At 29.3% G+C, this 13,599-nt stretch overlaps 1 protein-coding gene across 1 annotated transcript; it reads left to right on the forward strand.

Moving 5' to 3' along the window:
- The first annotated feature begins 440 nt into the window (after positions 1–440).
- Positions 441–12,305, forward strand: LOC108765231 (green-sensitive opsin). The gene is made up of 6 exons (XM_018513826.1): positions 441–620; positions 7,104–7,198; positions 8,134–8,244; positions 10,425–10,684; positions 10,760–10,875; positions 12,123–12,305. Exons 1-6 carry the CDS (start codon positions 441–443, stop codon positions 12,303–12,305), a joined length of 945 nt encoding a protein of 314 aa, XP_018369328.1.
- The last annotated feature ends 1,294 nt before the right edge of the window (positions 12,306–13,599 follow it).

The raw sequence follows: 13,599 nt of genomic DNA on the forward strand, positions 1-13,599 counted from the left end.
CCCCCCCCCCCCCGTCTCCTCTCCTCTCCTCTCCCTCAATCTATCCTCGGGAACTCCATACATTGAAAAATTTTACTTCGCCGCCCCTGATAGTAAGGATTCGATTGATCTACGCGCATGATCCTGCTTTTTCACGTTGAGGGTTGGTTTTCGCCGGACAGTGACTAGGAGGGGTGCGTGGCGGGAGCGGCTTAGAACGAGCTTTATATAAGGGTTGACTTTGAAATTCAGCCACTGGTTTTAATTAATGCGACTACGACGGATGCGCCGCGTTCGTCATCACTCGTCTCCCCTGAGTTTTTTTACGGATTTCCAACGACGCAAACGCGTTGATCATACTGTTTTCTCGTCAAATCGAGCTTCGTTCTTCTCCCTGCCGTAGAGTGAGGTTTCCGTTCGTCAGAGATTGATATCGGAAGTCCTATACAACGATAAGAAATATGTCGTTGAACCTGAGTTTCGAGGAACGGCCATTAGCCGGTATCTATATTTTCGCAGCGATCGCCCTAGGCTTTATTGGTTTTTTTGGTTTTTTCTTGAATCTTCTGGTCATAATAACAGTCCTCAAGAACGCCAATGTACTGTGGACGCCCAACAACGTGGTCCTCGTCAACATGGTCGTGAGTATCTTTTATTTATATAATGAGAGATTGAATAATTTTATTAGCTTTCTCAAAATATAGCTTATATAAATAATTTAAATAATCTATGACAAAATCAAGGCTTTATTCGAGCTTAAAACTATTTAATTTAACATGAAATAGTTTGCAAAAGCATCATTGTGCTAAATAAGTATCTCCTACCAACTAATACTATTCATAAACGTTTCGGCTTACAAAGCCTTCCTCAGTGTAAATCGCAATAATAAAATGTAATTAACAACATGTAACAAGGTGGTTGAACCTCAGTAGTCGGATGTCGATATGTAATGGACAGATCGTCAAATGTTAATTTTTTAAAAAATAACCACAACCAGAGACAAGAAAATTAATTTCAGTCACTAATAGTCCGCAATATATCTTAATGAGAATATATTGGCTATCTATCTTATATAATGAGGATATGTCGCGGACTACCGGTGACTGAAATTAATTTTCTTGTCTCTGGCTGTGTTGGTTATTTTTAAAAAAGTTAACATTTGACGATCAGTCCATTACATATCGACATCCGACTACTGAGGTTCAACCACCTTGTTAAATGTTGTTAATTACACATTTTATTATTGCGATTTACATTGAGGAAGGCTTTGTAAGCCGAAACGTTTGTGAATAGTATTAGTTGGTAGAAGATACTTATTTAGCACAATGATACTTTTGTAAACTATTTCATGTTAAATTAAATATTTTTAAGCTCGAATAAAGCCTTGATTTTATCATAATTTTATAATACATACGAGCATTTAAATTCTAATTTTAAATAATCTACATATTACAGTTTAAGTAATATTAAATAACACATAGGTTATTTAATAATTAAATTTGATTTTTCTAAATCGTGATTAAAATGGAAATTAATTATCTCTATCGAAAAGATCGATGTTACAGCGTTATAAAAAAAATGCGTGAATGAAAGGTAGCTTCGTAGATTTATGATAACTTCTGTGTTATAACTACAAAATTTTGAAATTTTCTGTTTCTTACAACAAAAGTAAAGCTTAGAGAAAATTCGAATCTGCCGAATGATCTTTACAAATATCAAAGTGCGACTTTAATGATATTCATTAATAGTGAATATTTAATTCACCTTTAGCAATTTCTTACGTTTTGTAAATTCCATAATTTTTCCATATTATATTCGTAATAATATCCTAAAAAAGAATAGTCAAAATCGTTAATAGCGATATGTTTGGCAATATTTCTGTCAAATTTATATTTATCTTTCTCTAAGGAATGTAACATTCATTTAGTCAATATTTTAAAATATGAAATTTAAAACACACATAAAATATATTTTTACATTAAATTTATATTGGACTGATGTAAATAAATAAACAATTAGATGGAGCTTTATTAACTTGAGCTGTGAATACTCTTGGGCTTAATAACAAAATCTTATGAAAGTTTTAGAGCCTTGATTTTTAATAAATCCGTAATAAAGAACAAAAAATGTGTTTGCATTGTTCCTACGTTTTCCAGGTCAGTCTATGAAAAAAATGCACTCCATAGTATAGAAGAGTTTACAAAAACAACAAAGTTTATTCTGCAATTAAAATCGCTGCTCTATTTTCACATACGGCAATGTGTTGCGAAAACGTATTGCTCCATGGCAATACAAAAATGGTAACAGATGTTTAACTCTTGGAATTTTAAGCAGTACGAAAATGGATAGATTTCTTCGTCATTTGGATCATAAATTAGTAAAGTTAACACCAATTTAATTTGTAATGTAATCTATATATACCGTAGATACAGTTTACGAGAGAAATTTGATTGTTTATTCTGTAATAAAAATTACAATGTAACATTATGGAGCATGATAATACATCATGGCAATAATTCAACTAACTAAACAGACATCGAATTAATAGATTTTCACTTTTCGTATTAGAAATAGAAGAATATCTCAATTTTATAGTTACAATACAGGTTATTCTAAATCTATAAGCTACCTTTCATTCATGTATCTTTTATAAAGTTGTGACGTCAATTTTTTCTGAGAAAATACGGAGGGAGATATCGTTATTGATCTCTTTCTTCCTCTCTTTGCCTCGAATTTTAAAATCAAACTAGAGTGACCTGTAAATTCTTAAGTATGAGATTTGAAATTACTTTTTATATAACAATTTTATTCCAGTAATGAAATTTTTAAATAATTATTTTAAAGTTATATTTGGATAATTTATTGAAGTTAGTAAAATTTAATTATATAATTATTTATAATATTCCATTAAGATTGTAAAAAATCGTACAAAAATATAAAAGATTAGGAGTTTGATCTATAAATATGACTTGTCAGCACAATTAGAATATTTAGTAAAGCTATCAAAGCAGTATTATATTAAAAAATAAATAATAAAAGTATCATCATTAACTCTTTGTAAACAGAGATATCCAATAAATCAAATAATCTGAAGGGCTACGAGCCAGAAATACACAAACAACAAAATATATATATTTTAAATTATAACTATGATATTACAAACAAACGTTTCGACGTCGATCGGGTCATTCTCAATGTTAATACAATTTTTTAATATTAAAATATTACAAGCGGAAAAATATCCAGAGTTTCAATAACTTAATACGTGTATAAAGTAATGTAAATATGTGTTGTTTACTGAAATGCTTGCAACGACAGATGTAGTCATTTTTTTGTTCCTTCAAGGTAAACTCGATTAATAATGGCATTTTACTTGTGTTTTTGTTAAAATCGTTCTCTCTTATAAAAATGTTGAGTCAAAAGTTAAAACTCTCACAGTAGTCGTGAAAACCATTGAAAGCATTGCAACAGTGCAGAAGTTAAATTAAAAAGATCTATAAAAAACATATAAAAATAATAATAACAATAAGAGTTCACATTATTATGTAATTGTGAGAAAAAATAAGAAAAAAAGTAAATGTACCTTCTCAAGTAAAGAATTTAAATCTCATTAAAAGGAGAAAATAACGCTCAGACATCCAAGAGATATCAAATGCCCGTATTCATAGTCAGGCCTTATATTTAAAGCGCTTCCTTAAATTTATCTTCAGATACTCTACGAATTATTTCATTGGCTACTGATCTAAAGATAAATTTAAGGAAGCTTCAAATACAAGGTCTGGCTATGAATACGGGCATATGTTTACTAAGATAAAATAAACAATTTTTCTGTGGGGAAATGGAATTAAAATAAATCTACATTGATTAAGCAAAATACGGATTAATAACGTTGCGTTTTGGAATAATATTGGTAAACAATAATAATGTAATCTTCACAGTACAATATGAGTATTTAAACAATATTTTTAAAATAAGTTTTTACATTCATGTTTTATATACACTGTATAATTAATTGATATATAAATATTTAGATAGGTAAGTAATTTAAATACATATATTTTTGAAAAAGAAGATTTAAAAAAATTGTTAGTATTTAAGATAAAAAAACTATAAAAATGTATCTTTTTGAAAATACTATTACTTATTACATTAATTCTAAAGTCGGTATTCATAGTTTCTTATTTTCAAATTTTCTTAGGCAGTATCTTAAGATGCTAATAAAACCCTATGATTGGCTTATAACATCTACTTAAGATAATCTTAAATATAAGAGCAGCCTGTGAAGCTAGCTTTAAATCGATAATTTTTTTTAAATTCAAGTTTACTATATTTTATAAGTTTAGTATATTTTCACGATATAATTGTTTATACGTTTTATTAAATCTAAAATTATTAATTTATTATTTGCAAACTGTTAACAAATTTTGTATATAAAATATAATGTTACAAAATTGCAAATATATCGAATGAAGGGTACTTTTATGTATTACGTCTTTTCCTTCCGATTGATTTTCGAAAAAGTGTTAGGTTTTCTGTCTAATTAGCTCTATTACACAATTTTTTGCTGACATAATCGCAGATAATTAATACGAGACTTTTTACTTAAGCGGACATTTTAAGCATTAGAAGAACATGTTTCGAAATGTCAAGTCGCTCCTAGTTAGGAAATAAGGATAAAACAATTTATGTGACAGAGAGAGAGAGAGAGAGAGAGAGAGAGAGAGAGAGTGTCGGCTATGTTTCATCACATAGCTAAGAATTTTTTTAACGATGTCACATGGTGAATTGATAATGAGGAAAAAACGTGATGCTTTATTAATGATATGAATATGAGAAAAATGCTATGTTGTTGAAAACTGTAACAAATTCTGAATATCAAACGCTGTATGTTTTTCCTGTAATTTATGAATTTTATCCAAAATTTTAAGTTATAGAATATAAATCTGTTTTAATCCTATAATTATAACAATGTTGTTAAATTATTTTCTAGTAATAAATAACGCTCTTATAAAAATAATTGTTTAAAAATAGAACTTAAAAAGTCGTAAAATTATGAAACTATAAAATTATAAAAAGCTATTAATATAACATAGAAATATGGTTTTTATTTTAGAAAAGGAATACGGAACATTTCTTAAAAAATTAAGATTACTTTGTTTATTATTACCTTTAAATCTAATTTTAATTTACAAGTATAATTGAAATAGAGCAATAAAGAATCTATAATTAGTGCATATAAAAAATCTATGACCACACTTTAATGTCTCACAGTCATAATGATATAAACAATTAATCGCCTATATCATTATGACTGTGACGTTAAAGTGTGTGCAATTTTTATACTAATACATGTTATACTAATGTTATACTAATTACCGCGACAACTCTTTACAATAATAATGGCCCTATTTCAATTATTCTTGTATATTGTATCTTGTAAAGACAATAAGTTCTTAATATTATAAATTTTAATACTCTGATAATTTGTTTTTCTAATTTAAATTATACTTTATTTTTGAAAGTATTTAGTGAAACTCGTGTTGTTTTCATATTTGTTTCGAACTTTCTATAGAGCAATTCTCTAGTGGTATACTCCAGTGATTACTCTTCGAGCAACATGAAATAAAAGCTTTATACCACTTGATAGGACGCAATGGGAGCTAACTTCTGATAACTTTGAAAAGTAATCAGTTCTTGATATTATAACGAAATCTTGTTTAAATACAAAATATATTTCTGCACACCAACCTTATATAATTAGATATTATGGCTACGTTCCAAAACTTTAGTCTGAATAAAAGAGTTAACTTATAGGTCGGTTTCTTATTTCAAAATCTGTCTTAAGAAATTAATACGCGACTCTGATTTCTTCTTCTTCTTTTTGATAATAAATTTGTGATATCTGGAAACACGGTAGTGTTTTGGCACTAAGATATATTTATATAATTTTAAAATATTACTTAAGTTAAGACAGTTTCGAAATATAATATGAATCGCCCATGAATCAACTCTTTTACTCAGAGTATGGTTTTGGAATGTAGCCTAAGAATTCAATATGTTTGATAATATAGATATAGAGGAAAGGCCCCTATTATGAGATACCGAGTTCATTTTGGGTAAATACTAGAAGTCCATAGGCAGAATTTAAAAAAATAATAGGTCATTTTGAAGGGACTTTAATAAAATCTTTAAGATAATGTTATATAAAATTTAATTTAAATTCCATTTTTTTTTAATTAAAGAAAAGTGAGCAAATCGCAAAGTCAAAAAATTGTGCTCCTATGAGATGCTCCGAGAAATCAATAGTAAAACGCAAAGTATATCAGTATTGCAATTAAAAAACTTTATTTCATGTTTCCAAAATATAAACAAACACAGCCAGCGTGCGCGAAAAATAAGCATGCGATAGATTATATCCAGAACTCGTCTTCGGGTAGTTGGAATCAAGCGTCGCAGAAATAGGCACTCGATGCTCATTCCGGTTGTCTTTTTTATTATTGTACACTAACATTTATACTTTAGCAACAATTTTCACTATAACATAGGAGCATGGGTTATTTCATATTAGAAATAACCTGGATGGGTATCTCATATTACGATTTCCACGTCTAATAGTTATACGATCATCAAATCTAACTTCTGTAATTAAACAATTCAACATATCCCGTATTTTTCTATTAGTACGACCTAACTCTATCACTACATGAAGAATTTATTGCCAAATATTTATTTATTAAATAATAAACAAGGTTTGAAGGCTCATCTTAATGAAACTTGAAGACATCCAAATTTTAAAATCTTGTTTTACAATAACTACAGGCATGATCTAGTAAAGAATTTTCTACTAAATAGTTTTCAATCCAAGAGCAATAAATTCGTGGTGGAACCAATATATAGATAGTATTTATTAGTTTAGCAGAAACGCCGCTATCTCATATTAGGAGCCTATCTCATAATAGGGGGCTTTCCTCTATTATATAAATAATATGTGTTTATATGACATGAAAATAGTGCAATGTATCCAACTCAGAAGATACTGGCTCTAAATGCATAATTATACTTTATGTTGTTCGATTAGTATAATAAACAGCATATTGTAATGCTTAATATGTTTACTATGACAGATTGGAGATTTCTTAGTTGCTGCACTGGGAAACCCATTCACAATGACATCGGCCATTGCAGGTGAATGGTATTGGAGTCACGAAGTGTGTCTATGGTATATACTTCATTATTATTTGATCATTATTATATAAAGAAATATCATTTCATCTCGATAGTTAAATCTATTGGATGCGATCCATTTAACGCTACAAATGTTTTGTTGATTAATCAGAAGAAAGAGTTTTATGAATTGATTAATCAAAGAAGATTTCAGAGCACTTGCAGCGTTAAGTGGATCGCACCCACAGATAAAGACAGTCTCGAGAGTTTGCGCATAAACATCCCAAATAGCACAAAGACGTCCTATAGATATCCTAAGAACCGTTAACTGAGCGGAATATTGTAAGGACTACCTATATAATTATAGTCTAGAACCTTATCTTAGACGTCCTGTGGACTATTAAATGAGCTTCATATATCTTATATCCACCGAACATTATTAATACTAAGTCTTAAAAATGTCCCTATATCTTGAGACAATTATTTTGCAAGATTGAAATAATTCACAAAACATTGTAAATTTATTCCTGAAACGTAACTTTTTTTTCGTTATGTCTAAAACAATAGAAATAAGTTTATTAATACATAATATATTTCAGTACCATTTAAATATATCGGAAAATAAAATGAATAGTATTATATAAACCTGTCACAAGTCAAACTAATTGATCAATATTAAATAGAAATGAAGCAGAAAATAAAGAAAATTTATGAAATTATATATTAATCAACGCTCTGAGTAAAATAAAATTGACAAATTCACAAAAAATAGAGATAATTAGTTTGGCTTCTGAAAAGCTCATATAAGCAGTAATAGAGTTTAATAACATGCATCTCGTAGAGTCATTATAAAAGTTATAAAGAACGTAAACACGTAAAGATATCAAGATAAATTCACAAATAATTTGCTTTGTAGAATATTCTCAATTCACTTGAATCATATTCTTCACTCTTTCAATTATAAAAATCAAATCAATTTTCTAACTTTAGGTACGCGTGGTTCATGACTACAATGGGATTTGCCAGTATCGGTAATCTGACAGTGATGGCAATGGAGAGATTCCTATTAGTTACATGCCCGATGAAGACATTATCAATAAGGTAAAAAGATTGTCGATTTCTCTTCCATGCACACTTTTCAGAGAACAAAACTACATGTATAAAAATTATATATGAGCAAAAATATATATATAAATGTAATTTCTCGATCGTGTTCACTTACTTTATTATATGTATATTTATCTTACTTATCTGGTCAATTTATCTTTAACGCATTAAAAAACTAGATGAATCTCTGTAAATTTATGATTAACATAAGAAACGTACGTCTTCAGTAAAAAAAAGCACTTTTGCTCTGCTCATTAAGTTTTACTTCCGAAAAATAATTTTTTCCTTTTCACGATGATACGTAACGATCATAATACAAAAGCTGCCAACAGGGAAAAATGATTAACTTGCGCATTCCTCGACTTTCTATCGCACACTTTCATCGGAACATTCTCCGGGAAGTGATGTTGCTCATCACATCTACGAGGTGATCATTAACACCTTTAAAATGTAATTTGCACGAGTTTGCAATGGATTTTAATTGCATCACACTCTCCCATTTCTCCCATCACATGTACGGAAGACGGACAAGTAATAAAACATGTTTAAATGATAAAAGAATGTTAGGATTAAGTAGTATTACATTGTGAAACCCGTTGCTTTATTTTCTTGACAGAATCTAATTTTTTTCACGTTAAAGTGACTTGCATATAATGTTAAGCAATATTAAGCGTAAGTCACTTCAATACACTAACCAATATTACAGTATTACGTCTTTCATTTATTATAAAGCAAGAACATCATCTTTTGATATAAAAAATTTAATATCATGGTCCTCATACTGTTTTCAGTTTTGCAATTAACGATGGCTTAAAAATGATCTCCTTGTTCCTCGATTCCTCGAAAAGGAATCCTTTTTTATGCACGAGAAAGTGATAGTATAAGCGAGCAAAAACGCGGACTTTCAATTCGCTTTAATAGTAAATCCGTGATTTTACTAAAGAGTTAATATTTCACACACTAACGAGTTAGAATTTCATACTATAAAATAATTAACACTCGATAGTATAATCACTGTTTATAAAGTATAGTAATCATCGGTATGTATTTCATGCTTCAACTAAAAAATATGATGAATTCAAAATTCATTATAAAAAAAAACAAATAATTAAGAAAAATATTCATTATATATAATCAATTTACAAAACATGAGATATTAAATTGACAATAAAATGGTAAATAAAGAAATCAAAATTAAAAAATTAAAGTATGAGTTTTTTAATCGTGTGTATAATTTTAATTAAATTTCAACAGTTTAAAGTTTTAATTTTAACTATGATTTACCAAAGTATTTTAACTATGATTTACCGAAGTATACTATAAAAATTAAAATATTGTTAAAAAATTGTATCAAAAGCTTTTGCTACAGAAGAAAAAATATTAGACGATGCATATATTCTAAATTTACAGATTCTTTTTTTAATATTCTTTAACAAATAATTATTAATTTACTGCCTTTTAAATTAAAACTGGATTTATTTGAAGAAGATCCAAGAAGTTTTCCTTCATTATTCAAGTGTAAAATATAATTTTCGTACCTAATTATCGGAACTTAATATTGATTTATATTTTATATCTTACAATTATGTACATCATTGCACTGTTATATAATCAAATTTCTTCTAGTACGTTAATACTTTATACGCTAACACTTTCCGTTTTTGTGGAAAAAAACTGCATCTAGAAAAAACATTAAAATGGAAGAACTTCACTTTTTTCTGTTCATAATGTTTCCGCTTTTCACTTGTTTTATTTATTTTCTTTATTTTTGTCTATTATTGTTTATTTATATTTATCTATGTTCGTTTATATTATTAACAATAAAACAATTTGAAATCACAATATTTGCTGAAGATGACTCAAAATAGAGTTAAACAAGGTTTATATGTGTATCAGATAATATATTTGATCATTATTTAATTTATCGCTAATTATAACCAGCGTTGACTCCTACAGCCTTTTTATATTACGTTTATATTATGTTTTTTGTTTTTCTCAACAAAAAACATTTTTTGATGAGAAGTAAAATAAATGAAACAAGAGAAAAGTGATCGAAATAATAAAGTATATAAAATATATAATATTAAATTAGCGATATAATTTTGAATAATAGTTAATATTTTTCATAAATTATCCTAAATAAAATACTTACCTTAAGAAATTAATTGTTACAGGAATGCTTACATATTGGCGATTTTGGTTTGGATATATGCGCTCTCCTTATCGTTACCGCCGTTTTTCAATTGGGGGATCTATGGCCCAGAAGCAGGTAACATATCCTGCAGCGTATCCTGGGAGATACACGATCCTGATACGCACAACGACACTTACATTGGATTTTTATTTATTGTTGGATTCTTCCTTCCTGTCATGATAATTGTCAGCAGCTATTACGGCATAATAAGGACTTTAAGGAAAATAGGAAAAAGAATAGGTGAGTAATACTTTTAATAGAATTTATTCTTGTTGACATTATTATTATTGTTCTCGGCTATTTGTCTTATTCCAGGTGCGAGAAATAGACGGGAAAAGAAAGTCACTAAGATGGTATACTTAATGATTTTTGCTTTTCTAATTGCTTGGTTGCCGTACGCCGTTTTTGCACTCGCAACTCAATATTTCTACGTAAGTATTCTCAATTACGAGACATCCAATATTCTAAAGATCGTAAGGGCTCACATATGTTTCTCAGTTTCAAAAAATCGATTTCTTTTGCTTATTTTAAAAGGTACATATCTTAGAAACATTTTAAGACCAGAACGAGTTCGATATTCGAATTATATTGACGAAGTTACAGCTGCTTTAACGAAACTAGCCAGGTCACTCCGCAGGTCAGAATTCTAACCAGTTACCGGTAGGGTGTATTGTCGTCGAAATATAGAGCAGATTGCAGTCAGAAGAGGGTCATACTGCAGAGGAGGGCCAACTTTATGGTGCAGGCATTGCTGATTAAGCACAAGTAAAAATTTTTTATTTTATCCTTGCAAAACTTTAAACGCGTTTTTCTCGAAATAGCATTTTTCAGAACGGTGAGCATGATAACTGCCTCACCGTTCATCCGATTAACTTCATTTTTGACATACGTATTCTAAATTAGATCCACTATCGTGTCACAAGAGCTTTTTTAATTAAATTTAACCATTTTCGAATAGCAATAAAAAATAGACAATTTTTTGTGAAAATTACGACTCTTCTTTCAAACTATGATCATTTCCGTAATGTATTTTTTTTCTTAAATTCTTCTCGTCACACAAGAACTATGATTCTAAAAAATGATACAAAATTTTAAATTTTTGTTTCAGATAAGAATTACGAGCTGAATCATGCCCACCGTTCGACCCGATAAAAAAAATCACGTTCTACGCCACTGGACGCAGCCGCCACGTTTTTAATTATTTTTTAAATTTATTTATACGTTTTATGCTCCTTAAGAGTCCACCTTTAAAATAAAAAAAAATGAAATCAATTAGCCCAATAGTTTTCTTACAATTTCTCATCACATTTTCACTACTTTTCAAGTTCGAGAAACATATGTAAGCCCTTAAAGCAGCTGTTATGAAACTAGTTTTTAATTAATTATCAATTAATTATTATAAATTATAATTTGTATGTCGGAATCGATAATCCACTGCGTGACAAATAAATAACAAGAGACAGTATTACAACATACATACTCAAGCAGTAAAATGTTTGTATTCAAGCAACGAGGTCAATTTCCTCGTGATTGATTATCCATATCAGAATCTAATGGTTGACAGGCTGATAGCCTCTCAATAGCTCGATAAATTTCACGTCTCTCTATTTACAACAAGCTGTGAAGAATCATATGTATTACGTCTTATGAAAGATGATTCCCACGTGTATGATTGCAGGTACAAACTTCCCATATCTTAGCGGTGCTGCCAGCGCTCCTCGCGAAATCCTCTATTTGCTACAATCCAATTATATACGCGAGTATGACTGCCCAGTTCCCCACTTGGAAGAAAATATTTTCCATCAATGGGAATAACGCTAAAAGTAAGCAACAGCATGGAACCGAACTTCAAACAAAATAGAAACCAAGTACATTTACATTTCGACCAAGTTTAACGAAAAGACATAGGCCCGTATTCAGAACGCGCTTACAACGATGTTAGCACGCTAACATACCATACTTTACGTTACGCATATTATAGAATTTCAGAGATAAAAGTGCGCTTTTATCGATAAAAGCGCGTTCTGAATACGGGCCATAATAAATATGTTGCTACGCGTGGCTTATCGATTTTTAAAAATAGAGTAAAAAAGAAAAAAAGACAATACATGGAGAAAAACAATTCCTAAAGGACCAACAGCGTACGTTACCTCATTGTTTATTTTCAACTATTGAAGAGCAGTAGCTCGGTAAAAATCAATTTCTTTTATATAAATATGCTTTCTTCTCTTTGCTCTTTTTTATTTCAATTAAACATCGTTTGTAATGGAAGATGTTTGTAACGGGAGATTTTCTTAGACGAGCACATTTTGTGTTTTGAGGTATACGAAATTAAATTCGACGAAGTGCCTGATTACAGCATGCAAATTATTATTATTCAACACGATATAGATTATAATTTATTTGTTACGTTTGTAAATATATATTGTTTGTATGTTCTTTAGTCAATGTTTAGATAAACAATTCCAACATAGATTAAGTCTTGTCTGCGAAAAAATTCTAGTGTAACGTGTGTGTAAAGAGTAAAAAGATCATTGTACTGTGTTTCTCGATCTTTTAAGGAAAAGATCCATTCTAAATAAATATATATATGTGTTCAATGTGTGAAACGCGAATGCGCTTCAATAGACATTTCTAGAGCGAATCAAGCGGTTTAGTTTACATTTAATAAGGAAAAACAAAATCTGTGTAAAATAAAATCATAAAAAATAGAAATAAATAGTATGTTTAGCGTATTAATTGTGTACTGAGAAAATTAAAAATCTTACTTAACCCTTACTGTACAAGGGTCACTAATGACCGAGCGATTCCTGTTCGTGCAAGTTTCTTTGAGTCTTTTGGTAATTATAAATTATACTACATTTTATTATTTTCCAAAATAAAGTTTCAATATTTATTCTAAAAAGTTGAAAGTATGTGAATTGTTAGAGATTTTTTTAACCATTCTGAATAGGTGAAAAAAAAACGGACAGATTCTAATAACCCGGTCATGTTTGGACGGATGAGGCACCAAATTGTACCGTGTATTGTAAGGGTTAAGATTTACACTTGAGTTGATCTAAACTTTAATATTATCCAATTTCGGTACCGGCATTTATCTTCTGTTACGAGAGAACACTCTCAAGAACAAATTTGTCTACAAGTTCATCTGCTCA

This window comes from Trachymyrmex cornetzi, unplaced genomic scaffold (assembly GCF_001594075.2).
Source record: "Trachymyrmex cornetzi isolate Tcor2-1 unplaced genomic scaffold, Tcor1.1 scaffold482, whole genome shotgun sequence".
Lineage (NCBI taxonomy): Eukaryota > Metazoa > Arthropoda > Insecta > Hymenoptera > Formicidae > Trachymyrmex > Trachymyrmex cornetzi.

Coding starts and splice junctions, on each gene's coding strand:
- LOC108765231 (XM_018513826.1), top strand. CDS start 441: ATGTCGTTGAACCTGAGTTTCGAGGAACGGCCATTAGCCGGTATCTAT. Junction 7,199..8,133: donor AGTCACGAAGTGTGTCTATG/GTATATACTTCA, acceptor TTCTAACTTTAG/GTACGCGTGGTTCATGACTA. Junction 10,876..12,122: donor TCGCAACTCAATATTTCTAC/GTAAGTATTCTC, acceptor GTATGATTGCAG/GTACAAACTTCCCATATCTT.